The following is a 26,437-nucleotide window of genomic DNA, read 5'->3' on the forward strand; positions in this document are numbered from 1 at the left end:
CAACAGAAATGCAGATTTACACTTTTCTTTTAAACTGTCCATCTGCATCCTCCTCTCATAAAATCTGGTCATCAGAGAGCAGCCAGGATGCAAAAGCTGGAGGTGACAAAACTTAGGTTACCTGAGTTCCCTCCTCTTATTGTTCTTAATTTCAGTTTATATTGGATGGTGGAACGATTAAATTGTGAGGAAAACAAAGGGCAGTGATCACACATTTTTAATCCACAAATATGATAATACATCATATACTTAAGTGACCTGAACATTGCCCATATTTTGGCAGTGTCATTACATACCAGGCTACAAGTACAAAAGTAAACAATGAATATACAGGATATGCAAGTATGAGAAATACTTGAAAACATTCATGTTCCTTAAGGCTACTCAGATTTATAAAGAAAACAACAGATGTTGAGCTGGTTTGTCTAAGATATCAGAATCTGAATATTGATACTTGCAACACACAAGAAGGTCACAGATACAGGATATCCCTTTCCTTTGGACATCTTGAATGTTGAATAATCTTTTTCTGGCTTAAAAAAAAAAAAAATTTGTTTGCCACAAGTGAAACAAAACACCCAAAATCTGAGGTGTGCACTGGGACAGAAGTGTTGGATACAATAAATGCTGTTCAAAAGCATCAATTGACACATAACGTGCTTGGAAAAAATGCAGCTAATGGTGCATGTGGATACAGCTCTGCAAATGGCTAAGCTTGCAACCTCAAGTGTTGATATCTCATTGCTATGCTGTGCTGCAAAGGAATTGTCCATCTTCTGTGCTGCTAAATATGTGTTTTAGGATTAAAGGAAATATGTGGGGGAAACAATATTGTTGCAAACTGATGTGGTAACGTCTTGTGCTGCCATTTGTGCTGTGCTCCAAGATTAGTTCTGGGACACAAAATCCATCGAGCACAACCCTAGTGAATGTGTGAACTAGGAATATGTATTCACAAATGAATAAAGGTGTGATATTCAAAATTGTCCTTGTAAGGGATACAATACAGTTATTTTGGTGCAAGAAAAGAGCAAACAATAGTAACAAAATTTTGAACAGTTTTCTCTGCCACCGTAGTATTTAGGAGTTTAAATGAGAAACATTAATTTTTCTTATCCTAAAGTAATGGGTGATCAACACTGTAGGTATTCTGTAGAAAGAAATGGCTCTTAAAATAAATTTTCTTGTCTGTTTATTTTCAAATACGTGCATCTCTGTATTAGATATATGTGGTATGGAAGGTGTGGCCTCCAGAGAATGGGTTTGTCTGCTGTCTGTGTCAACTAGAAGGAGATAGTACCTGATACTGAAGTCTCAATATGTAGAGTTGAGTCTGGAGGATAAGATACAGAGGGTAAGGGGAGGAGAGATTTCCAAACATAATTCCTTTACTTAGGGTCAGTTAGCACCTGCTGCAAGTGGCAAGCTGGCATATCTGATCTGCTCCCATTTTCCCTTAATCCTGACAAAGCTGTACAGAGACCAGTATTTCTTTCCAAAATGTTTTCAATTTGAAGACATCAGTACATTTTGTTTTAAAAAAAAAAAAAAAAAAATCACTGAAAACACTGAAAAGTAGCTCATCATTGTTCTCTGGAAGCTGCTGTGGCTATGTGACACTTAGGTGGCACCACAAGCTCAGCAGATGGGGTTCCTTTTTATCACATCTCTGTTTTACTGTAGGCACAGATTAACATCAAGGACCTGTTCAACTGAGACTTTAATCTAGACTGAGTATTTTGAGAGCTGGGGATGTAAACTCTGCTTTGTAGCTCTGTTGGTGTCTCAGTCGTGCTGTTCTTCACAAGTGCAGCTTCAAAATCTTTCCAAAGAACTTTTTGTTCTGTCAGGCAGAGCAACAGAACCACAAAGAGCAGCAGCCTGAACTTGTCCAACGTTACCAAATACACCTCTGAGAGAGGGGAAGCTGATGCACTGCTTTTATCTGGTTTTCTGGTTACCTTTGAGCTTGAACCACTGAACTGCTTTACAAAATTAAAGTGAAACCTTCTCTCTGCTGTTAGCCAGGTATAAACCTGAGGTATAAAACTGAGGGTGTCCCTGCTCACTGCAGGGGGATTGGACTAGGTGACTTTTGGGGTCCCTTTCAACCCAAATTATTCTCTATAAACCAAATCTCTCTAGTGAAAATAATGCTTCAGAGCAGCTCTTTAGATTTTCTTCCACTTCTATTCCGTCTGCATTGTTTTTCAACTACTGGAATTAAATACTGTGCAAAATCAGAGATGCCACCTCATACTGATTCCTGATGCTTCTGAAAGGAATGAGCTGAATCCATACTTTCTGTCTATGCTTTTTCAGTTTGCATGGGAATAATAAAAACATATGCACCAAGGGCAGCCTGGGGGAAGTTCCATGCATTAATCTTTTGCCTTCACCTCTTTATTTTTACATAGCTGTGCATTTGGGTTTTCTTTCTTTTCACACGTTCAGCCTTGCACACAGAGCTAGTAGGGTCACAGCGTATAGCAATCTGTTTCTGAGCAGTAAAAGTGTGTCCTTGTTCACTTTGCTCCTTGGAAAAGACTGGATTCTCTGAACAAAATACTAAAACTGATCGCTTTCTGATGCGAGTTTTCTACTTCATGAACCTGGTGAGCACCTTCTGGACCCTGCTGGAGCCTGTAGTAAGAGAGCAGTGGGAAGGGAGCTCACTTGCTCATGAAGTGTGTCCAGTTCTGGGGAGAAGTTTTTGGTTGGCTTCTTGGTTTTTGAGCGTAGCTTCAAAGGACCTTCTCGTCAAGCAGTTTGTTGATGCCATCACAGATCTTTTTGAGGTACGGCCGACAGTCCCCATCAAGACTGTACAGGGCAGTTAGAAATTCCACGTTTGCAAAGTGATTGAAGACGTGGTTGATGCGCCCGTGGGACCTCGGGGTCAGGTGTCGATCTACGAGTTCGTGCACGAGGTCTTTACATTCATGCAGAAGTTCTGCCAGAACATTTCTGTCAAAGGTGTATTCCACCTCGTAGAAACTGACAATTGTCATGGCAGTTTGGTTCAGCTTCTTCCTGAACTTGTCTACGATTTCCAGCTCTTCTTGGTTAAACTGGTTATTTCGATACAGGATCCCAATTTTTATTGCCACTTTAATCAGGTCTTTCATAATTTTATGAGCTTCCTTTTTGTTTCTTGTGTGTTCCTTTGTTACTTTGTACAGCTCATCGAAGATTTCACTGCTTGTGTCATCAATCAGCATGTTAGCCATCGTTTTTGTTGCCATTTTACTCAGGATCTTCTTCTGGGCTTGCAGTGCAAGGTTCTTGGAACTGAAGCCATCAGGACCTGTTTTGGGGTAGCAGAGGGAAAACATTGATTATACTTGGTGAATAATTTTCACAATCAGTTAAGAGAAGTAGTGTACCTGTGTGCCTAGCTGAAATATTCCATCCTAAGCTGACCCTTATATACAGGCAGGGTTGCCAGAATGGGAACACTGGCAACGCTGCATTTCCAGCTCTCCGTGGGGTCTCGGGCTGAAGTGTTTCAGGTTTTGCTGTCACTGAGGTTTTTCTGTGTATGAACAGAGAACAGGATGTTCTGGTAGGTGATATCCATGCTGATTCTCGGATAGTCTTAATTTTCAATTTCAATATTATAGCTTTATTGGCAGAGAGATCCATAAGAGATGTTTTGCTCAAAACAGCACGTAATCAGAGATGAGCAAAATGAGTTGCTGACAAACATCTGAACCTGAAAGAATTATGTTTTGGTCATTGGGGGGCACTGTTGTTTCACGGGCATGCTGAGCAGGCTCTCGGATAAGGGCTAATAAAGCAGCTTCCTAATAGTGGATATATGTTGCTTTAATCTCCAGTAATGATGCCTTTCCCATTTGTTACCAATTTGCTAAATTACAGAATGTGATTTTTGTAAAACTCTGGTGCTTCTGTTCCTGCCACATGAAAATCCTTCAGCTATTTGCTCTATATTTATCAAATATACATCTTGGACTTAAAGTCTTTTACCCAGGCTGTGCAAGTTTCACTCAGCATAGCACCTGAGCATGTGGCTACTCTTATGGGACTTTATCCAATGAGCTTCTACAAATATTGGTAAAGATTAATTTGACCTTACTCAGTTTTTCGTGTTAATGTTGGTTTTTAACTGACCTGATGTGGACAAAGTGAAGGAAACAGAAGGATTTAATCTAAAATAATAATCCAGTTCAATACTGCTGTACTAAAGGCTCTGTTGGACCAAAGGCCCTTTTAACATTGCAGCAAAACGTGAGCAGGAGGGGGTGTAGACTCAAGGCTTACAGCAGGTGAGATGAGGGCCAGCACTGGCAGAGTGGCTTCTCTGCTAAGAAACCCTTCATCACCTTTCCCTCCTGTCTCCTGTTTCTTATTTGCTGACACAGAACCCATGCACATCTTCCCCTGCCAGCTGGGGACCTCCCTCTGCTCCGGAGCCCAGAGCCTTGTCTGGGGTGAGGGGGATGGAGATAACTGACCTCCCCCAGCTGCTGGGGAATCAAACCACAAGGAGATGAAAAAAAACCAATAAAAATCAGAGCTTCCAGTGCTGATTTGGCTTTGGAGTCTGTGTGAGGCTTAAGGTGGTCGGGTCAGCTCTGGAGGCCCTTTTGAGCTCTCAGAAGATGAATGTTCAACCAAGAGAACCCCACGATGTCTGTTGGTGTTTGTGGTGCAGTCTGAGCCACAGCTTCCCCGTGCCACCAGGAGTGCTGGGTGCTAGTGCCCATTTTGCAGAAGATAGACTCTGAATTTAAATAGTCTTCTGCTTAAATTCTGTTTTTCAAGTTAGCTAGAATATTAAATCTGTCATCTTTCTTCTTGTGCTACAGCTGTACTGCTGAGCAATGTGAAAGAGTAACATTTAATTTCAACTAAACCACCACCTGGAAAAAATAATTCAATGTGCTTAAAAGACTTGCCTGTCATTTGCAAAGAAAATTGTGGGGCTGAGCTGCTGACTGGAGGAAGTAGAAAAACTATGATTTAATCTAGAAATGATAAAGCCAGGATGAAAGCATTCTTTCACTTAGCAGTATGTGAGTATATAAATAGTATCTGTGATGAATAATTACGTGCATTTGACACACTAAAATGGAAAATTAATATTAGTGTCTGTTTCTGTAGGAAGCATTTGCAAATGACTGAGTGGACGCCGTTGATTAGTACTGGTTTCGATCAAAACCTCAGAATAATTGCATCAGCTTTTCAGACTATTAATTGTACTTATGTTCATGACACTTCAGTCTCTGTGTCATTTTCACCAGATGAGAGCCCAGTTGGCTCCTGCCACGCTCAGCTCTCTGCAGAGCTCTCAGCAGCACCAAGCAAAGCCTGCAGCCAGGATGCACAGAAGGAGGTGAGCTGGTCCCTGCCACACACCCCGTGCCTTTGGTGTGCCAGCACATCTGTGGGAGAGCCAGGACCAGCACAACCACCAGCACCTTGGGCATGCATACAGGTTCCTTCCCATCTGGTCAAAGAGGCAAAAGTTGATGCTAAATTAGTACGTGAAAGCTTCTAATAGAACATCAGAAGTGAGGTTTGTCTGGCTACACAAAAAAGTGGTTCTGGGGTGTGTTCCTATATTCAAACTCCTGGCTCTTATCCCACAGCAAGCTTCCATCCACCCATCCATGCAAAAAGTGCAGCTCTTCAGACCTGCACTTTCCTCAGCTGTGGTACCCAGAGAGGGAGCAGCACCCACCCAGCTGCAGGCAGGAAGAGGTGGGAAGCCAGGCTGCTCACTGCTTCCCACCAGGACAGCCCAGCTTCTGGCACAGGGTGCTGAACATGACAGAGATGTCTCACATCCACTTAACTTAATAACAGGATTGCCTAATAACAGAGTTGCTTAATAACTAACAGAAGTGTGGAAAAAGTTTGGCAACTCTAGAGAGTGGGTTTAAGAGTTTTGTATTTTAAGAATTTTTGAGAGTAAAATGTAAAAGCATCTGTACTCTTCTCAAAGTATTTTGCTTCCAGTTAGCTGTACCAAGTACAAAATGGTTAGAAATAAATTGCTGGCAATACTACTTTCATGTAAATATCCATTCAGCCACTTTGTACAAAACACATGGCAGAACCAGTGACCCAGAACATGCTCCTACTATGCCCAGGGGACATCACAGTCGACGTTTTCTGAAAGCCATTTCATGGACATGGAAACAAACTCCCTGAGCACGTGAATCCATTTCCCTCCCAGTTAGCCACTCAGACAAAAACCTAAAAAAAAAGCTGGGGTATTTAATCCCCTGGCAAATGTCTGTAAGAGAGGTTGGAGTGAGTTCTGGAGGGAGTGCTGCTTCTGAGGTGACAACGGAGAGAGTAGGAATTAACTTGTGGAGTTTTTGTGGAGTCTGTCCAGAGAGTTTTAATTGCGTGAGTGGGCTCGCTTGGAGAGCAGGGGTATAAGGCACTATCTTTGTTTTTGTCACACCTGGGGAGGCAGGTCTGACACTGGGAGCTGCTCCTGTGGTGCCTGCTGCAGCTTCTACTCGTTCCTCAATTACCTCAGTCCCTGATCTCACCTGGTCTGCAGTGCATCCACCTCCCCCTTCCCAGCAGATGCTGCTGGGCTGAGTTTTCAAGTCACTGCCAAGCACTCCACGTGTGGGGGCATTGTGTGAGCTTGAGAGCAGCGTGGAGAGGTGAGTTGAGCTGCTTTAATTTAAAGGCCTGAGCTAAAAACATTAGGAGACTGCAATGGGAGGAATGTGTGGTGGTGGGATGGGTCTGTGGAGGGGGGGTGGACGGTTCCTGCGTCTGTGCTGCAGCTGTGCTCTGAGTTAGCAAAGGGCTGAATCTTAACAGGAGGGAAATACAAAGGAAAGGAAAGATGATGAAGAGGCTGAAATATTTTTAATACTCCTGAATCCTCAGTTTTCAAACGTAGTGCAGCCTCTGCAACAAAAGGCAGGCTTCAGGGAGTCAGCAGAGCTGCTGGAAGCGTGGGCATCTCTGCAGCTGCCAGCAGTCGCTCAGGCTTGTGGAGAAGGACTAAGGCAAGGGACAGGCACTCTCTTGGAGCCTGTGACTCTATGAGAAAGCTGAGTTATGAAAATTGTGGTAGGAATGTGCTGTGTTAATGATATGGATGTCCCAGTTTGCCTGCATCTGTGTATTTTAACCTAATGATAAAGCTGCTCCAGAGCCCGGAGAGTCTGGGAATGCCAACGAGAAGGAATGAGGCAGCTGTCCCATGAGCAGTGGATATCTGAACTGTTAATCCAGTGTTGCTGCTGATGTTGATAAATTAATGTTCAGTATAACTGCACTTCTGTGTAATGCCTCATTTTCTTGACATAAATAGTTAATAAAGGATAAATAACCTCTGAAGAAAATAAGAGCAGGAAACTTTTCTAAGCTGTTAGGTAAAGCTGTAATGACAAGAAAAGGCTAGTGCAGATTTGAAAAGGAGAATGTAGAAACACAAGCAGCAAAAAAATCTAGTTGCTTAATTTGCAGTATTCAGACAAAATGTTTAGAGCTGCAAACTTGTTTGTTTTATTTATCCTCCAAGTATCACTTACATGCCATAAGATTGATTAGAAAAGTGAACCGCAGAACTCGGGATTTCAAAATAGCTCTAAAAGTGGATTGGAAAAAAATGCACTAAAAGCACTTCTCCCAGAGTATTTTAGTAGTGAGCAGCCAGGGTATAGCTCTAAGTGTATGTATTACTCTTGGACAGCTACAGGATCACTGCAGAAGAAACATTCAGTGTTTCCAGTAACCTTAAGCCAAGAAATCCAACTGACCAGATGGAATAGATCAGCTTTCAGGGAGGGCCAATTTAAACATGTGTAAGCACCAGGGGCTTGGTGCTCACACTTTTAACACTTACAAATTGTTACTATGAACATAAAAGGGTTGCTCATTTCCATAGTGGAACAGGAGATTACAGACTGATAATTATATGATACTTGGAGAACACAGACCAACATCTGAAGGCAAAACTTTGGTGTGCTGGAAATGGCAGCACCAGCCCTGTACAGAGGGAAGATGACTGAATGGAAAAAAAGGGAAAGACCATTTTTCCTTTCAGTGCTATACAAGCACCAGTCATGCTGCAAAAAGAAAAAACAAACACCACTGTCTGGGAGTCTAGCAACTGGAGATTCCCAGGAACACTCTTATTTCAGGGGCTGGTTTGTATTTGGCACTTACTTCACCAGTAATACATTGCTGTGCTTTTGGAGTGTGCCTTTTAGTACCTGGCAGAGGTGGAGTTAGGCTGGGGAGAGAATGAGCCCTTAGCTGCTGTTCTTGTCTCTGTAACACTTCCAGAGATGATATCCAGGGGAGAGGAGCTCAGCTGCTTTTTCCATCAGCTCTGCTGGGGTTGCCAAGAAAGGGGCTGGCTCAGCTTTTTTCCTGCTACCCCCAGTAGCTGGCTGGGACTTGAACTTCACCACTGGGCTTCACCCGTGTCTAAAAGCAGTAGCTGGCAAATGGTGGCTGGATAAAAGCATTGTCCTGTGGCTGAAACTGGCCCTCAGCTTGGAAACCTTCACAGGAGCTCCCTTGGTTACAGTGGCACAGCTGTCACGGGGCTGTGATTTCGTGTGGCTGCTCTGTGACACGACAAATGTCAAATGACAGCACGCTCAGGCATGTCCTGAAAACTTGCACCCAGCTTGTGAGAGAGGAAACCACTCCCTGACAAAAGGCTTGGTGAGGGCCATCCTCGGGCACTGTCACACTCCAAACAGAGGTACCAGCCAGCAGCTGCTTTGCTAATGACCCAGCCCAGTACAAGCTTGGCACCTGCAAGCATGAAAGTGGCTACCAAAGCTCTTATTTTAAAAAAAAAAAAATCTGATAACATATATTAGAACAAAAAACCTAAGCTGGGCTGCAGCACAGGGAATGGTGTCTTTGAAGAGTGACTTCCAAGCCTACACTTTCAACTTTACACCTCCCATTTTACAGCATGCAGGGAAGCTCTGCCAAGGCAGCAAACACATCTGGTTAACTTCTGGCACTTGTTAGAAAGTGTAAACAGTGCAGAAGTTGCTTACACAGCACCCTGAGGTACACACACAGAGTATGAACAAGGCTTTGCTCTTATCTGGGCGTGCTCAGGTGTTGGAGAAATGAGTAAGTCTGTTTGCCAGGAGTGACAGTAAAATACTGTGTTGTTTGGGGGTTTTTTTAAGCTGTACTGTACAACCAAAAGAGCTTTTGATAAACTGAGCACTGCATTTTATAAACAGGTTTAAAGTCTTTCAGTATCAGCTCATGATGCCAGTAGCAAGTGCAAAATGCATTGAAAAGGCTGAAAATCCCTGACCAAGAAATGCTGGTTTGACACTGCAAAACACACTTGCACACTGAGTGCAGAGGTCTGCCAAGGGAGGTATTTGCAATAGGCTGAGTCATAATAGACCAAGACATGGCCTGGGTTGATCTTTAGGGAAGGGGAATGCAGAAGGATTTTGCAATGAGCTATTCATCTTGTTCCTGTATTTTGAGACAGATATTTGTCATTACATCAGTGGGGTTTTGTTTTATTTTGTTTTCTTTAAATGCTAACTTTGGTTAAAAGAAAGTCTTTTAGAGTTAGAGTCATGCTGACACGGCCAAATGTTACAGCAGGATCTCAGGTAAGCATGGGGAGCTCACAAAACCCAGCTCACACAGGGGACATCTTGAACTGATTAGGATTTTTTTGCCTTTGGACTTCCAGTGATTTCCCTACCCCCAGTATATTTTAATGACCAAATCCTGAGCAGTAACTGTCAATGAGTTTAACTTCAGTCTCTGAAACATTCTGTGTTTAACCTCCTTTGTGTTCTCTGCTATTTCCACATTTCATACCCCTTCCTTATAAAGACAGGGCATTTAAAACTAAGTATCATGGTGCCTATGTAGTAAAAATGTCTGGTTAGACAAATAATTACCTCCATAGGAAAGTTATGCTTGTTTGAATGTCTGGGCATGTAATTTTCACAAGAGAACAGAAACAAGGTCTTTGATATCTGCTAAGGAACTGTTTCTTGCTTAGAAAGAATGGTCTCTGGGGGAGCAGAGGGCACATAATGAATGAGAAAACAATTTTCTTGTTAAGGAAAAAAGTCTCATAGGTTTCTCTGAAAGGACTCAACCATCATGTTCTTCCACATGAAACTCACAATTATCTAGAAAGAAAAGGATTTTCTTGAAAAAAGTATCGTTTGTCACTGAGACTGATAATCCAGGAGAAATCTTTGAAGATCTTATAACAGTCTTTTTTTTTTTATATACAGATGCAATTACTGTAGCAACAGTAGAAGCTGCTTGCAGTGCTATTTTATGATCACTTTCCAAACCGGTAGATTCTGTTTTGAGCAAAAACTTGAAGAGGGGCAATAAAATTGCAAGCACTGAGCAACAGCACGTCCAGCCTGTATTATCTGAGCATGGGGGATGCAGCTGCACATCCTGGAAGACAGCAGCTAGAATCACCTCACTATCCTGGGCTTGGTGCCTGGCAGTTACCACAGCCAGCAGTCCTGGTTAGAACAAGGTGCAGATTTCCCTGTGTTTTGGTAGCTCAGATGTTTTCTATTCCTTCCACAGAAGTCTCTTTAGCGTGCAGAAGCCAGTGGGAATTTAGTAATGATCTGTTAGGAAAGTGAGGCCTGGAAGTATTGGTGCTGGATTTTAAACAAGGCCTCTGTGCAATATGTGTGCTTTAAACAGATAAAGTGCAGCAAGGAAACAGGTTATTGTGTACTGCTTCACTGATTTCTTCTTTTTTCCCCTCATTTCTTGTCCCCTCAGGAAGAAAATTCTGAGGGTTTATTTTTGTGCCTTGAAGCTGCTTGTTGTTGCAGTACATGCTCTTTCTCCTGAGAAGTAATGCTCTTGCTTTTGACAGAGAGTAATTCTATTTTTGACTCTAGTATCTTAAGAATGGCATGAAAAATAACCGTGTCTATGCTCTAGGGATGTAGAAAATTCCATGAGAAAGCAAGTAATTGGGACCCCAAAGACAGCAGGTCCAAAGATGCTGTGGAACTCCAAGTTGGGATTTCTCTGTAGCTTAACAGAAAGCTGAAAGAAAATGGGAGAAAAAGTATTTCTGCTAAATCGGGTCAAGGTGAGCAGACTTTCAAAAAACCCATAACAAGCTGCAACTGCAGGAGGTGTCAGAGTGCACCTGGCCAGGTGGGATCCCCAGCTGCACCGGGATGAGCCACATCCAGAGGGAGAGGAGGGGGGGTCAGCAGCTCCCACACTGCATCCCTGCAGGACCCCAGCAGCATCCGTGCAGGATCCCACCAGCATCCCTGCAGGACCCCTCACCATCCCAGTGACCCTCCTGGCTGCAGAGCATCCCTTGCTCTCTGTGCCCCATGTCCCTCTGCCCCAGTGCCAGCTGCCTCAGCACCTTCTGCTCTGTGTCCTGCTGTAGGATGGGGAGAATATTGGCTTTGCTGTCCCACGCTTTATCTATTACACTTTGCTTACCACAACAGGGTGGAGAAAAGAGGCCCATGTCCTGCCTGCACAAAGATGGCAGAGGGAGTGTCATTGCCATCAGATGGGGTTTTGTTTCTCCCAGCTCCAATTAGCTGATGCTTTGTGCAGCAGCTTTACAACATGGACAATACCAGATGGGAATGTTGCTTGTGCAAGCCCATGAAAGACCTAAGGGCATCCCTTTCTGAGCAAGAGCTTCTTATATCAGTGTCTGAACAGCGACTGCTCTGGTTTCTTTTAATGCTTTTGAAGTTTTTTTTTTTCTCCCTACTAAAAGTTTAAAGATTTCTTTAGAGACTTCCAACAGACAGTCCCATTATAGTTCTGCTGAAACTGTTTTGATTAGAACCATCTGATGTGGTAGAATCCATCTTCAATGAGGTAGTTCATTGGTGTAGTTATAAATGAACCTCTGGTGTTACAAGTAAAAAAAAAAAAAAAATTTAAATGTCATCTGGTTATCCTGGCCAACAAGCAAAGGAATAGATTTCTTTTCCTTGTAGTTTGGTTGTGGGTTTTGGTTGGTTGGTTAGTTTTTTTCCAGATTAAGCATCTATTATACTGAAACAGTTTTCCATGCACAAACACTGGCACCCTGAATACATTTACAAGAAAAATGTAACCTGAAGGCATCACTGCTGTCAGGCCAGGGTGAAATCAGTGTCTTGTCTTCAGCCTGAAAATGCTAGAAAAGTATTTCTTACCAAAAGCAAAGCAGAAACTGAAAAGGCAAAGACATGAATACTTAGAAAGGGAGAGAGACTGTTTATGCCTGTTTATTGTTGCTCCCAGAAGAGGACAACAGCACTAAAAGAATCTCAATTTACTTATTGTTTGAAACAATGCTCAACTCTTTGCCTGGTAATTTTTAATTTTTATTTATTAAAAACAAAACACCAAAAGAACCCCAGTTACAGAATATGAAGCTCCATGGAATCCTTGCCATGTTTTTCTTTTTTTTCCTTCCCTCCTGCCTCTAGAGAAGGATTAGCTGCTGGGGAGATGGCCAACCCAGATTCTAAGTGGAAAACTCCTGATCACAGGAAAAATTAATGCTGGTCAGTGCAGCTGGAATTCATCACACTCTCCATCTTTTACAAGTTTTTGTGCATCTGATTGGGAATTTACTGGTAGGAAGAAAGCACATACAGCCTCATGCCTCAGATGTGATCTATAACTTTGTTTTCCTTTACGATGAAACCTAATTTGGACTTAATATATCCATTGGGTGATGTGCTCTGCACTGCTCATCTGCAGTGTCAGGTCAAGCAGCTGATCAAGATGCAAAAGAATGGAGCATGTGATGGCTTCCATCCCTCTAAAAAAAGACACAGACTAGAATGTCTCCAGCCCACATGAAATAGACCACCCACTGTATTCTTCATAGTTGTTTTCTGAAATACTGTCATGAAGACTGACCAGGATTTTATCCAGAATTTTTTTAATAAAAAGGAAAAATTTGAAAACCTTAGTATAGGCTAATGAAAATATAAGCTGAGTCTTACAGTATGAGCAAAACGTGGAAGGATACAGAATTCAGTGAGGTGGATTTTTAAGTCAGTTCTGTTCCTCCTCGGTTCGAGATCTGCATGAATGATATTTCAGCTGTCTGACTGTCCTGTCCTCAAGCCTAAAGATGATTTACCATTCTCTGCTTTTCAGTGCTCTCTCTCAAAAAACCCTCATGCCTACAGAGAAAACACAAGCAGAAGCTTTCCAGGCTGCTTTACCCTTCCAGCAGGCTTAACAACCATCCCTCCAGTGCAAGAGAGGCTGATGATACAAATCACTTTTTCTTAGAGCAAAGAGGCACCCAGTGAGCCTCTGACTCTGGCTTCCCACCCTGTGAGCTCCCATGAAGTGCAGCCCAGTGGTGCTGGTGTAATGCTGCATCAGTCGACACTTGCTTGACTTTAATGTACACAGAAAGGGCTTGTGGAAAGCTTTTATCAAAGAAATAAAACTCCAGATGCCAGAAGCCTTTTATATAGTGAGAGACTGCATGGAAATCCAAGCAGTGCATCACAGCTCTCAAGAGTTCTGACAAACACAGACAGCAAGAGGAGGGACAAAGGAAGTCAGCTGTCACTGCCTACCTTTTGGTCCTGTGCTGATGTTCAGGCTTGGCTGAAGCTTTTTCTTCTAGGAACTCAGAAAAGCTTCTAGAAACTCAAAAACTCAGGACTTATAGCCTAAGACAGCAACTGAAGAGAGATTTGTATCCAGTGACTCTTGGTTAACTGAGATCATTAAAAAGCTTGAAACACAGGTCTATAAATGTGATGATATGCCACAAGAATTTATTCAGACCAGCACTGATTTTCTTAATCTGAACAGTGTAATAATTATGCTGCTTTGCAAACTGGTCAAATAGCAGCTGATAAATCTGATTAAAATTGTGATGACTGTGGTCTGTAAATTCTAGAGATGCTTGACAATTCTGCAGTTATCTGCTTTATTCCAGAATAAAAACCAGACCAACACAATACAAAAATGTGGCATATTTCAGTATTTAAAAAACATCAACTTGAATGTATGAATTTAGATGTGCCTGTGTTGACACTTTTGGTGTAAGTTAATTGCTTAATTATTTTACCATTTAATTTTTAAAAAGCAAATACTTTTTAATGCCTGTTTATTGTCAGAACAATGGGCTTTTGGAGGCAGCACTCTTTGTTTTCTTTCTGAAAAAAATCTTACAAAAGCTGCAATAAATGTGATGTGGTAAGAAAAAGTTAGATGGCTGCTCAGATAAACTACAGGAAACAAAGTTTTCAAAGAAAATATTTGCTTTTATTTTCCTTACTAAGATAAAGAAAATAGAACCTTGTAGAGGAGCCCTTGCTGTATGAGGATCTGCTTCCAACATACCTGCAGATCCTAAGGCTCCTTAGGAACAAGGAGAACATTTAGAACATGATTCTACCTCCTTTTGTGTAGCTCAGAATTCTGCTATATTCAGTGTTTAATAAATGAAAATCTTTACTTATATCAGTGGTAATTGCCTAAGCTGTCCATGTAAAATTATTTTGTAAAGGATGACAGGGAGATTATTTTTCTGAAGATGCTCTCCATTATGGCCTCAGGTTTGTCCCCAAGCATTTATCATCCAAGGCTGATTTTAAGATCCAGCAGGTGCTCTTCCCTAACTCTTCTAGAGGGCAGTTGCTATTTAAAGAAGATGTATTCCACTCAGCTGCTTTTTTGAGATGCCCTCTACAATGTTTCTGAGACCGTGGTGTCTCTGTACAGGGTTCCTGGTGTTACTGCTTCTATTTCCCACAGCTACCAGAGGATACTGATGCACTGTGTAGTGGCTGCTGTCTGAAGTCATGTCCCAAATACAAAAAGGATGTCTTCATCATGCCCAGGCTCTTATCTTCCAGCCTGGGGATTGGATCAGTAAATGCAGAGAAGGACTGTTTTCTGATTTCTTTCAGCTATGCTTAGTTTTCACTATGAAAAATTCTCAAACAGAGAAGATGACATCTTACTGTGTCTGTTCTTGCCTCATTCCTCCTTTTTTCTTTCTATAAAATAATTATGCAATTCATCTGGAATATGAGAATATAAATTACTGGTGTCAACAGCTAGATTTAGGGCTCACTTTTAATGGTATTGTCTTTGCTTTAGCTTCAGAAGGGAAGAGACCAAAGTCACAGGTCACCAAAGCAGTGACTGCAAAACACAGTTTCAGAGATAGGAATGGAGAAATGTCTGCAGTAAATGATTAAAAACCTCCAAAGATTTGAAGTATTATAGGCTAATTCTACCAAGCTCTCGTGATTTATAAGATCTCTGAACTCTTAGTTCTTTATTATTTCTTGGCTGTCATTCTTATCACATATGCTAGTTAATGGGTTTTAGTTAAATATGGGCAACTATAATGATGTGCTGTTCTTCAGGTCCTGCTTCTGTAATCTTTTGCCCATCTTTTTTATGCAAGAAAAATGGATTTTATTCTTCAAATAAAAACCCAGGCAAAAATTAGCTTAGACTGCTGAAAATGTCCAGCATGTTCCAAATGGTATTTCTATGGGGTATTTCTATGAAATGTAGTATTCTGCTGGGAGTTAAATAGCATTTTACTTCTATTCTTGGTTGACTGTAGGACTGCATACTGCATAGATATCCATGACACCTGGAAAATCTACAGCACATCCCTTCTTGGGTGAGGAAAAATTAGATAGGAGGTGTTGAGGAACACACAGTACATCAGCTTCCCCTTTCTCTCTTAGTTTATTTCCCCCACCTTTGGAAATCATACCCAATTTTCTTCAGTGGCAAAGGTGCCAGCTAAATGGACTCTGCCCCCCAACCCACCCAAAGCTTTCCATGAAATAATGTGGGCTTTTTTTTCAGATTTACAGTAATTACTGAGGAGATGCAAACACTCCCTTGGATAGGTTTTTCTCCAGGATAGGTTTTTCTGTGTTCTGCTCAGTACAGCAGCAGAGATGGAAAACATTCATCAGCTGCAGAACAGTTGTGGCACTGGGGCTGTGACTCTGTTTCCCCCTGGGGGAATGTGAATGTGGCCAGGAACTGCTTTGGGTCCTGCTTTGTTAGCAGATAGATGCAGGGCAATATGAAGGATTCTCAGCAGGGAATCTTCTGTGAGGACCTCCTGCTGTCCTTTCAGCCTGGCTCTCTTGGCTTCCTCAGCTACAACACCTGCACAGAATCCAAAACCTGGGCTTTCTCTGTAGGCACTTCTGTACCTCAGAAGCAGTGACACCAGAAATGAGCCATTTGTTATGCTCTTAAGTAAGACTTTAGACACATTAGGATGCCAAACAGACTCATAGATACAGCCCTGGAGATAAAAAGGGTCATTCCTTTCACAGCTACATTTTTCTTTTTTTTTTCTCATCAAATACAGAGAGTGTGGTACTTTCCAGTAAATGTGCTTTGCAATTAATGCAGTTCCCAATGTGTCAGTTCTAATTGCTGCCTTTTACTGTACTTTTGGACTTGCAGCTTAAGTTGGCTACTGTTGGCTTAATATTTCAGACACAGTGTTTGCTGGGGAAGAGGAAAATGCTAAATTTTATTGTAACAGACATTTACATTTAAAAGATTTGGAAGGAAAAGTTTCCTCCGATTCCTTGCAGAATTTGCAACATTACATTGCAGCACAGTTACTGAATGAGTTCCAGAGGGTAAAGCTGTTTGGTTTGCTTTCCCTAACTGAGATGTACAGAAATTAACTGAATGATCTAAGAGATAAGTTGAGCAAAGTAACACTTCTGGAGTCCTAAGTAACTGCAGGAGGTTCGTAACACCAGCAAAGCCACCTCCATGTAAAAATATAAAATCCTTGGACTTCAAGCAGGTACAATAACCAGCCCATTCTACTCAGTTAGCCCTGACTAACCCTCTGGAGTGGGGAGAAAATGAATGAAAAGCAGTTTCTTTCTCCATTGCCAGAAAACAGCTCTCAAAACCAGGCTTTTCAGTGGTGCCCTGATCAAAATGGCTGGCGGCTTGGGGACTTCCAGTTGCCAGCCTTGGCACCTCGCTGATTTTCAGCACTATTTGTTACTTTTTTTAAACCCAAAGCAAGTTGAAACTAATCAAAACATGCTTAACAGCCAGGGATTTCACCACCAAGCCCTACTTAAACTTCTCCATGTAAATAGTTTTGCCTTTTTCTAAGGCATGTTCTCAGTAAAATGAATAGACCTTAGCGTGAAACTGAATTAAAAAATCTTATTATTTTTTTTCCTCCCACTCTCATATCTTTCTAAACATGGCCTAAATTTTTGCCTGTGCTCAAATAACCTTGTTCCTGCAATATAATGCATAATAGCCATACCTAATAATACACCAAAGATTAGTCAGAGCACTGCTGAAATTTGCACTGAAGTGGCATAAAAACCTAAACCCAGAATCAAAAGGAATTTGTGGTATTTTCTATACCTCCTGTCCCAAAGCACGGGTCCAGCCTCAGAAATTATTTGCTCTTCTTTAAAATAAGAAGCTAAATCCTCTGGTGTACACTGGCATAGTTCCACCTGCACTGATAAAGCAGCACAGGTCTATACCAAGGGAGGGAGCATTCCCCTTATCAGATTTATTTTTTTATAGATTGCCTGAAGAACAGTAATCACTCTGGACCTAAAGAGACTTAAGTCTGCACAAATATTATGGTTTTATCAACTGCAATTATGAACAGGGAAATGAATAAACTATGGACTGTCCCTGGCATTAATATCAGCTAGACATTATTAAGCCTTTTTGATGGAAGATGTTTCCATTTATAATGATTCTATTTTATTCCAGATATTTATTCAGATTTTATTTCAACGATTCTAAGTGAAATATTATTAGAAACGCATGTATTTTTGATAAAATTCCATATGATTTCTTGTCAGTCCTCCAGGTTGTCTAACAGCCCTTTCTTCCTGTGTCTGCTCTTTCCATTAGCTTTGCTGCATAGATTTTGGCTGAAAAAGTGAATTGTTCCTATTGTGCAATAGGGAATCCATCTCTCTGCTCCTCTGCAAACTAACAGCTGATACTGACCTTGGTCTTGTAGACTCAGTGTCCTTTTGGAAAAAAGCCAACAACCAAACCGAAGCAAAAAGACCAAAAATCTGAGTGTCTATCTATATATGCATAAATAGGTGTATACACGTGTATTTTCTGTTTTTCTCAGGAAATTGTTCACTTTTAATGACAACACAGCACCACTGGATTTTGCTAGTCTTTGAGCAGTGTAAAGACTGCCTTTTAATCAGGTCTAATCTTGCAATCACTTATGTAGATTTCTCTAATGATATTATAATTCCACCTCTGTGACACCAGAGGACTGACAGTAACACTTGTACCAACATTTTTTATTACCTGCTGTCCACAGCCTTTGTCACTTCAAAGGATACCAAATGCAAATATTGGGATACTCTCCGTCAAAAATAGGCAACAGGAAAAAAGTCAGGAGATGTTTTAAAATAATGTAACACGAAGGAAACAGCCCTGTTTCTCACAAGCTCTGCAGTATTGAATTAGGAACTCTGGGAAAACTGTTGCTTATTAAGAAATTATTTATGAGTCGAACTATATCACTTCTAAATATATAGAGTTGGGATGGCTTCCAACATTTACTGAAGGAGCCAGCCGAGTGATGCTTTCCAATTAAATCAGGCTGTCTTTTTTTAACTTCTCAGTGTTCTGCCTTCTTTCTTCTGCTTTTCCATGATTAGCTAATGTATTAACCTCATATGACTGAAGTCTCACACATCTCCTCTCGGGAATTCTTTCATGTGGTGGTGATCAGTAGTAGTCTCTCTGTAGGTACTTACTACATGAAAGATTTCTTTCTTGTCCACATAACTGCTGCTGATGCTTAAGTTCTTGCTTGTATTTAGGACCAGTTGTTATGCAGAGCTTCAAAGCTCATAACTTCTGATGGCTTGTTTATATTTTCATTGCTCATTCTTTGATAACGACCATGTTAAAAAAACCTGCAGAAAACATCACAGCGCAGAAAAATTGACTTTTGTGGTAGAGCTTATGCTGTTCAAGTTATGTAAAAAGACAGGTGTACCTCCAGGACTTGATTTGTTTGCAGAGGAATAATGACAGATTAATTAGAACCAAAACTGAAGAACAAAAAAACCTATTGAACCAGAAAGCATTCCCTTTGCCACTTATGTTGGATGCAACTCAGGTGTTTACAGAGAGGTTATGCACCACAGCCCATGTGCTATATACCACTAGTACCAGCTCTACAGCATGGAAAAATGCACAGCTCTCCACAGAGGTCTGAATTTATTTCCTGGGTAAAGCATACAGGAAGTAGAGTCTAAGACTCAGCCTAGACAAGTAAAACCTGGGTGGACATACCAGACCAGAGCAGACTATGAACTTTTTTCCAATTTATCAGTGAAAAAGGGACCGAAAATCTAGTGAACTATCTAAGTTTAAATTTGCTACGTAAGCGTGCTCAACTGGATAAAAATTCAATAAATCTGCAAAATGAAACAAACCAGTGAAGTCAGTGCAGCATACTACTGGGTGAGTGTTTATTCCTTGGCAGAGCAGCCTTCCTGTAGCTGGCTCCAGTCATCACTGCTGCTGAGTTCACTCTGTTCTGTGCTAAAGGAGTGAGCCTGCTCCAGAGTACATAGGGCCTGCCTTTATTGCTGGGGTTGGAAGCTTGCCACTCCCCAAACTAATCAGAATTATTTGTTTTTTTTCCAGCACTTTGGAGTAGATAGCATGCTCATTTGGGTATCTGGCTTATTTATTTAGCTCTATTACGGGTTCATCTAGTCACCAATGATCATTTATAGGATTTGAATTAAGTTTTCTCCTCCATTAGTGCTGGAAAATGAAGCCAGATTGTTACTTAGAAAAATGATTTAAAGTGATGAAAATTATTATTGTACAAGACAGACAGAAATACCCCAACACAAATGCATTCTGCAGTTGCCAGTTGAAGCAGCAGCCTGTTCTGTGCTTTGCCTTTCCGTGATTCATTTCTAGGGTTGTTCTCTAAAAAGAATCTATGGTTATTTGGTCTGAACTGCTGCTTTCTGTCAAGTGGAAACTGAGTGTCTATTCCACAGTTGTTTTCTTTCAAAAAGCTGCTTTTGAAAGCTGAAACACTGGAGCACAGAGATCTGCCAGGGTGCTCCGCTGGGAACGCGGGAACGCAGTCCTCGCCCGGTGTCTGTGCGTCCTGCCAGCTCCTCCCTTTCTGCTACAATTCCTCTGCTTTAACAGCAGCTATCACTGCTCATGCCATATGCAGAGGTTTCAGCCAGCAGATTCGTGAAGCCAAATCCATTTGTCACACATCCACATCTCCACCAACCTTTACAAGACCTTCCCTGAAACAACGTTCGACAGTCCTCAGACTCGCAGGCAGGGTGTAGCTTGACACAAAGTGCTCTCCAGAGTGGAATTACCCTGTCAGTGCTGCTCCATGGGATCATAAATTAAGGGGCTAGCACTTACCAGATCTGCTGTTTTCAATAAAGACTTCTTTAGGCTGGTTTCAGGATCTCAAGTTTGCTAGGCACAGAACTACCATCCAAACTGGTGCTTTTAGGACAGTCTCTGTGTGGAAGACAATACACTGGTAGTTCTTGCTGAATAATGTAAGGTAGGGAATAATGTGCCTTGGGTAGGGAGAATAAAGTTTCTATCTGTGTGCAGAACACCTCTGCTTTTCCTTCACGTTTTATATGGACAGCCAGAGGTCTGGTTGCTCCCTGTGAATTCATTTCTTACTCTTACAAGTCCCCAGGAGCAAGCCAGAAGTGAGGCAGCCTGTGAGGCATCAGCCAAACAGCACTCACAAGACAGTGGATGAGTCTGTGGTTATGATAGTTAAACTACTCTCATACTTTTATCAACACAATAATCTCATAAAAGATACTTTAAAGCCACTGTGCTGGGCTCAAGTAGTGCTGTCAGTCCCTCGGGTATCAAATGGTGCACTGGCCCAGCAACAAACCCCACCATTTCACTGAATGATGCCACACCTCCCTACAGTGTCACAATGACATCCCAAGGGCAATGGCACACTATAATAAATACATAAAGATGCATTTTAAACACGTGCCCTTAAACAGATTTTTGTGGAATGGGCACCAAACTTTTCTACACTGCATTCTCACAAGCCAGCACATTTCTGTAAAAGGTATCAACCATGACCAACAATGTATAGTCTTTTGTAGCTAGAATTGAAGATTTTTCTTAATCCTACATTATCTAGGGGTAATGTAACATATAAAGAACCCCTGCAAAACTCTTCAGATTGTTTAAGACCAATATGAACCCTCAGAGGTATTTGGACCTTAGGTCTCCATTGAAATGTAAGGCATGGAGACCGTTTTTGCCATCACAAACTTCTTAGAACTGGGAGAAGGGGAAGCCTTCTGCTGAATTATTTCATTTTGTTATGTGCTTGTGGCTGTTCAATGCATCTTCTTCCCCTAGGTCAGGGCTGCATCCATCCCTGCTGATCATAAGCTTTAACCTTCTTCTGCCCCTGAGACAACAGCTACTTCTTGAGCTCACTTCCAAAATAGCACTTAGCTGCTCCAAAAATTACCATGGCTTCTCTTTTGGGTCACAGCCAACGTCACCTCTGTCCAACTGTTTATTTACAATATGTCTCAGAAGTCCTCTGACATCCCAATCAGTAGGGCAATAAATCTTCATTGATTTCTTACAAGATGTATCAACCTTTAGACCATCACGGAGGGGAGGGAAAACAGAGGCTTGAGAGACAGTCAGAGTAATAACTTGTGAATCCCAGTTTGGAAATAGAAACACATGCACTCACACACACACAAATATTCAACAAATAAGAATTTTAAACATTCTCTACGTATTTATAATTTGAAAGCTTTCAAAGTATACTGAACACAAATATTTTTCAATATTGCAAAGTGCATCAGTTGTCTCCTTCTGAATCAACACATGCACGTTAGGGCTTATAAATAAATATCCAGGGAAATGAAGGCTGTCTGGTAGGGTGTAGCTGGTTATTAATGTTAAACCTTAGCACCTACTGTCTATGAGAGCCTGCTCAGTGAGAACTCTGTTGCATTTGTGTTAGAAAAATCTTTCTGTAACATCCCCATTTAGAAAAGAGAAATGAAAAGACTCTGAAACAACTTTTTCTTTCCCTCTCTGAACAGAAGTTATTAAAATCTTTCACATAAATCTAGGCACAGAAGAAAAAAAAAAAAGCAAGGAAAAAAAAAAGCTTTTATGGTAATCAGTTATTGAAGCATTTAAAATTCTTTTATGTGACTTAGAAAGTAGTATTACTGCTACCACAAATTTGATAGAGATAATGACAGATCTGTCCTGAGCTTCAAATAGGAGGCACTTATTCATTGTTCTTTCATAATGAAATACCAAATTTTCACTCCTGTTTGGAAATCAAATGACAAAACTCCTTTGACTCCATTTATGCACAACAAAGGCACTAATTACAAAATTCCCTGGCAAATGACAGTGCCAAGACTTATTTCTCTTCACGATCATGATATTTATACTTATTTGGGTAAATAAGAAGTGCAGAAGGATAATTAGGTACATTTGTATAACCTAAACAGTTTTATTCCCAAGTAACTTATATTGGATTTTTTTTTTTAAATTTTCATACAAAAAATGTTCCTTCAAATTTTCTAAAAAAACCCAAACAAAACTCAAGAGCATATTTTACTTCCCACTTTCCCCTAAACTAAAAACCTTTTCCTGCTGTATATGTTATTCGTGTCAGAGAACAAATCCCATTTTTTTTTTTTTTAAATTTATCCAATGGAATCATCTTTGTCTTTCTACCCATCAGATGTCTCACTCAAGCTGAGAATTTTCATTGAAGTCTGCAGAAGGACAGATGTTGGGCCACACCAGTCACGATTCCTTTATTGTACCCAAGGATTAGGAAACGTTCTGAGAAGTGTGAAGTTTCCAAAGCTTTTTGCCATTTGAACATTTTGATTTAGGATGAATACTCAGTCTCCAGTTGCATTTAAATGTAAACTTTCTCTCTTCCTACTCATGCTAGTAATCCTATTTCACACATAGGGTAATTAACTACAATTTAGAATGGAGCAGGAATGACTACTCTGTGGTAATGGTGCTGTTTCTTAGCAACCATGAAAGATGTGTTGAAGGATGTCAAAGTGACCCAAATGAGATCATTTCCAGGCTGAGAACTTCCACCTCTAACCTGCTCATGGGATAGAAGGTTAGTTTTTAATTTCCATTTGCCTACTCCAGTGCTCTGTCCCTTGCAGGCTCTAACACTCTGATATTCACAGCTCAAGATGACACTGGAGCATTTAATTTCCACAGAGCTGATAACGGCTGCCAGCTACTTCAAAAAACTTGTATTTCATTAGAAAATATTTTCATGCTTCCTCCACACATCGTTACTTATGTCTAGTGCTAACTCCTTCCTCACTTGATGGGAAGTTTACAAAAATAAAACTTCGAGATTAGGTTCTGCTTCAGTGTTATTTAATAACCAAAATTTAATCTATTAATAGAAAAAATAGTATTTATGCTTATCCCCACAGTGATAATAAAATATATTGAGCATTTAACTTGCTTTACTGTACTCTGAAGATACTTATTTCATATATTAACTGATTTTACAGTGTAAGGCAAACTATGCTGTCACTGATTTTTGAAAGTATTAATAGAATTTTAGAAATGGTCTGACAGCTGTAAGTCCAATTAAAAAACAAATTCCTTTAATGCTTGCAGAAACTTTTTTATGCCCTTCTATGTAGCCCTCCCCTGCAATTGCTACTTGCACATGACATTGTTAAAGCTGCAGATTTAATTTTAATTCTGCAAAGGATGGAAGATTGGTCTTTGTTATGCTGTTTGTATTTTGCTTTTTTGAGCGTGGGAATGTCTGAGAAGACACAGCAGACTTCAGAGTACCAAAGCAAGGATGGAAATTAATTAATTACTCAAAATAACATGAACCCAGGAGTCAGATTTTGCTCTGTGCATCTGAAACCCACAAAAGGTTCAGCCGTGGGAGATGCAGACAACACTGTTGCTTATCCTCACAGCTGCTGGAGGTGACAAAGCCCCAGGTGGAAGGGATTGAAGGCTGTGGAAGTGTTGATAGCCTCCTGGCTGAAGTGAGGCTCACAACCTCTCCCAGGGTGCAAAACTCCCACATCTTCACCTCCAGGGGGTAAGGCAGTGCTGCAGCCTGTCCTGGGGACCCTGAGACAGGGTCCAGGCCCCAGGGCATTGCTGCTGCTGCTGCTGCTGCTGCTGCTGCTGCTGCTGCTGCTGCTGCTGCTGCTGCTGCTGCTGCTGCTGCTGCTGCTGCTGCTGCTGCTGCTGCTGCTGCTGCTGCTGCCTCCCCCCTAGCTCAAGGTGCTCTCCAGCAGCAAATCAAAGGTTTCACTGCCCAGCTCCACCTGTGCTTTAAATGGAAGAGAGAGAGGCAGGGGCAGAGCCTGAACTCCCTGCAAAGCAGCCCAGAGGAGAAGGCAGTGATCAGAAGGCTGACCCACAGGAGGTACAACTTTCAAGGTGTGTGTGGCTCCTGGGTACCACTGGGGTGTTTTCTAACTAGGGAGAGCTTGGAGGCTGTAAGGTTTTTTGTTTTTTTTTTTAAAGCATTCTGTTCTTCTCTGGGCATTTGTTGCTGTGAGGAAGTGGGTCCTGGGCTGGAAGGAGCCTTGGTCTAACCTGGTGGCCATTCTGTGCAGCCTATAGCAGCACACTGGGCTTGCATGGAAAACCTCTGTAAGAGACAGTAGCTTCAGTGCTGCAGGTTGTGTACAGGTTTTGTGGTCCTTTTATCCTGCTCTGGCAGCAGGTAAAGGTAGAACCAGGGTTTCTCAGGGTGGTTACTAGAGTTTTGTTTCATTATCTCATGGAACTGCAAGCAGATCTAGCTGGTTATGTAAGTTTTTTGTTGGGTTTTTTTGTTAGTTGTTGTTCCCCCCCTCCCCTTTCTTCTCTAACAGAAGCAAATATAAGATATAAAATCTGAATTTGTACTTCTTTAGTCAGAAAATATCGTGGTATCTGGCAGGGTAGTCCATAAAATTCTTTGCAAACCAAGAATGTGTTGTAGCCCATCCACTAGTCTGTCTGATTATCTATTTAAAGGATTCTGTCTTACTCTGTGACCTCAAGATTAAGATTAGTTTGGCAGCATTGGAGTTCTTGTTTGTATATGTAGTGTGGTTTTCTGGTTTTTGTTTTTTTTTTTTTTTCCTTGTTTATTTTCTAAAGAAGAGATATTTCTTAGTAGTCTGAAAGCAAGAAACTGTTGGACCAACCAGTATAAACAGGCACATGTTCAAGTCTTTTCTTGAAGTGTGAGCTACTCTGGTCCCTTGAAAAACTGTTCTATCATATTTTTACTGCTTTTTGTTGTGGTATTTTATCTTTGTCAAAGAGGTAGATAAATACTTAAACTAATCAAGCTTTGATGATATTCATTTGAATTTTAAATAAGGGTTTATTTCTGGCAGCAGCATAGCTGAACACTATGCCAATTGTTTTCTATAGTGTTGTATTTCAGTAATTTTGCTCTAATGTGCTTTCTTTGCATAGCCCAGAGTGACTTTGTAGCACTGAAAGGAAAATTATTTTTCCCATTTCTCCCCCATACTAAAGAACTTAACAAAACCTTTCTGTTCACAAGTTCCTAACTTGCTGCTCCTGTGAGCTTGCTTGCAGATACATGAAAGCCAAGACCATGCTTGATTTGGATTCCTGTCACTGTGAGAAAACCCCCATCATTTTCCTTCTGTAGTCTGGAACTGAAGAGAACATATTAGTCTGGCTATAGTCTGAAATTTATAAAAACAATGAAAGATTTGGTGTTCCTGGCTACAGACTCAGCAGAGCAACACAAAACCTGGTCCTTGGTGTTCAGCTGGGATGTATCTCACCTCCCTTAGAAAACCAGAGTCTGTGGGAGGAAGGCAAAAGGCTTTGCTTTAGGAGTCAGGATGAGGCTGGAATTTACAACAGGAGTCTTGAATAGTCCATCTGTTAAGATGTAAACTAAAAGCTACCAAATTTTGTTTCTTTCACACATTTTTGTAAGTGGAAAAGTTGGTCTCCTTTTTAATTGCTTTTCTCCCTCAGTCTTCTTCAGCTGTGTCAGGACAAAGACACAGCATTATACAGAAAAGAGTAAGGCTAACTATAACTCACAGGTTCTGACATTTAAATGTTTTTTTCCTAGTTAAAAATCAGATTCCTAAGACTGTTTAGTCTTTCCTAGGTTGTTATAGTCATAGCTCTACTTTTGTAATACTTTTTTTCCCCTGCTGTATAGGGATTTGCTATAAAAAGATTAAAATAAATAAAGCAGATGCTAAATGTATAAAATTACATTGTCAGGTTTGCCAGAAAGGGTATCTGCTCCTCAGCAGCTGCTCTTAGCAGTAATTTGCCTCTTAGCCTCAGTGCACAGTTAAGCTGTAGAACAACACACCACCAGTCT

The 26,437-nt window shown here is 41.1% G+C and overlaps 1 protein-coding gene across 2 annotated transcripts in view; it reads right to left on the reverse strand.

Moving 5' to 3' along the window:
• Nucleotides 1–199: 199 nt before the first annotated feature.
• TNFAIP8L3 (TNF alpha induced protein 8 like 3) overlaps nucleotides 200–26,437 on the reverse strand; it is a 41,290-nt gene continuing 15,052 nt past the window's right edge. For both annotated transcript variants that reach the window (XM_071755205.1, XM_071755206.1), the window contains one exon: nucleotides 200–3,307. In XM_071755205.1, the coding sequence (XP_071611306.1) occupies nucleotides 2,745–3,307 (563 nt within the window). In that variant the 3' untranslated portion in view covers nucleotides 200–2,744. The remainder of the gene's footprint in view (nucleotides 3,308–26,437) is intronic.

Source organism: Heliangelus exortis, chromosome 11 (assembly GCF_036169615.1).
Source record: "Heliangelus exortis chromosome 11, bHelExo1.hap1, whole genome shotgun sequence".
NCBI lineage: Eukaryota > Metazoa > Chordata > Aves > Apodiformes > Trochilidae > Heliangelus > Heliangelus exortis.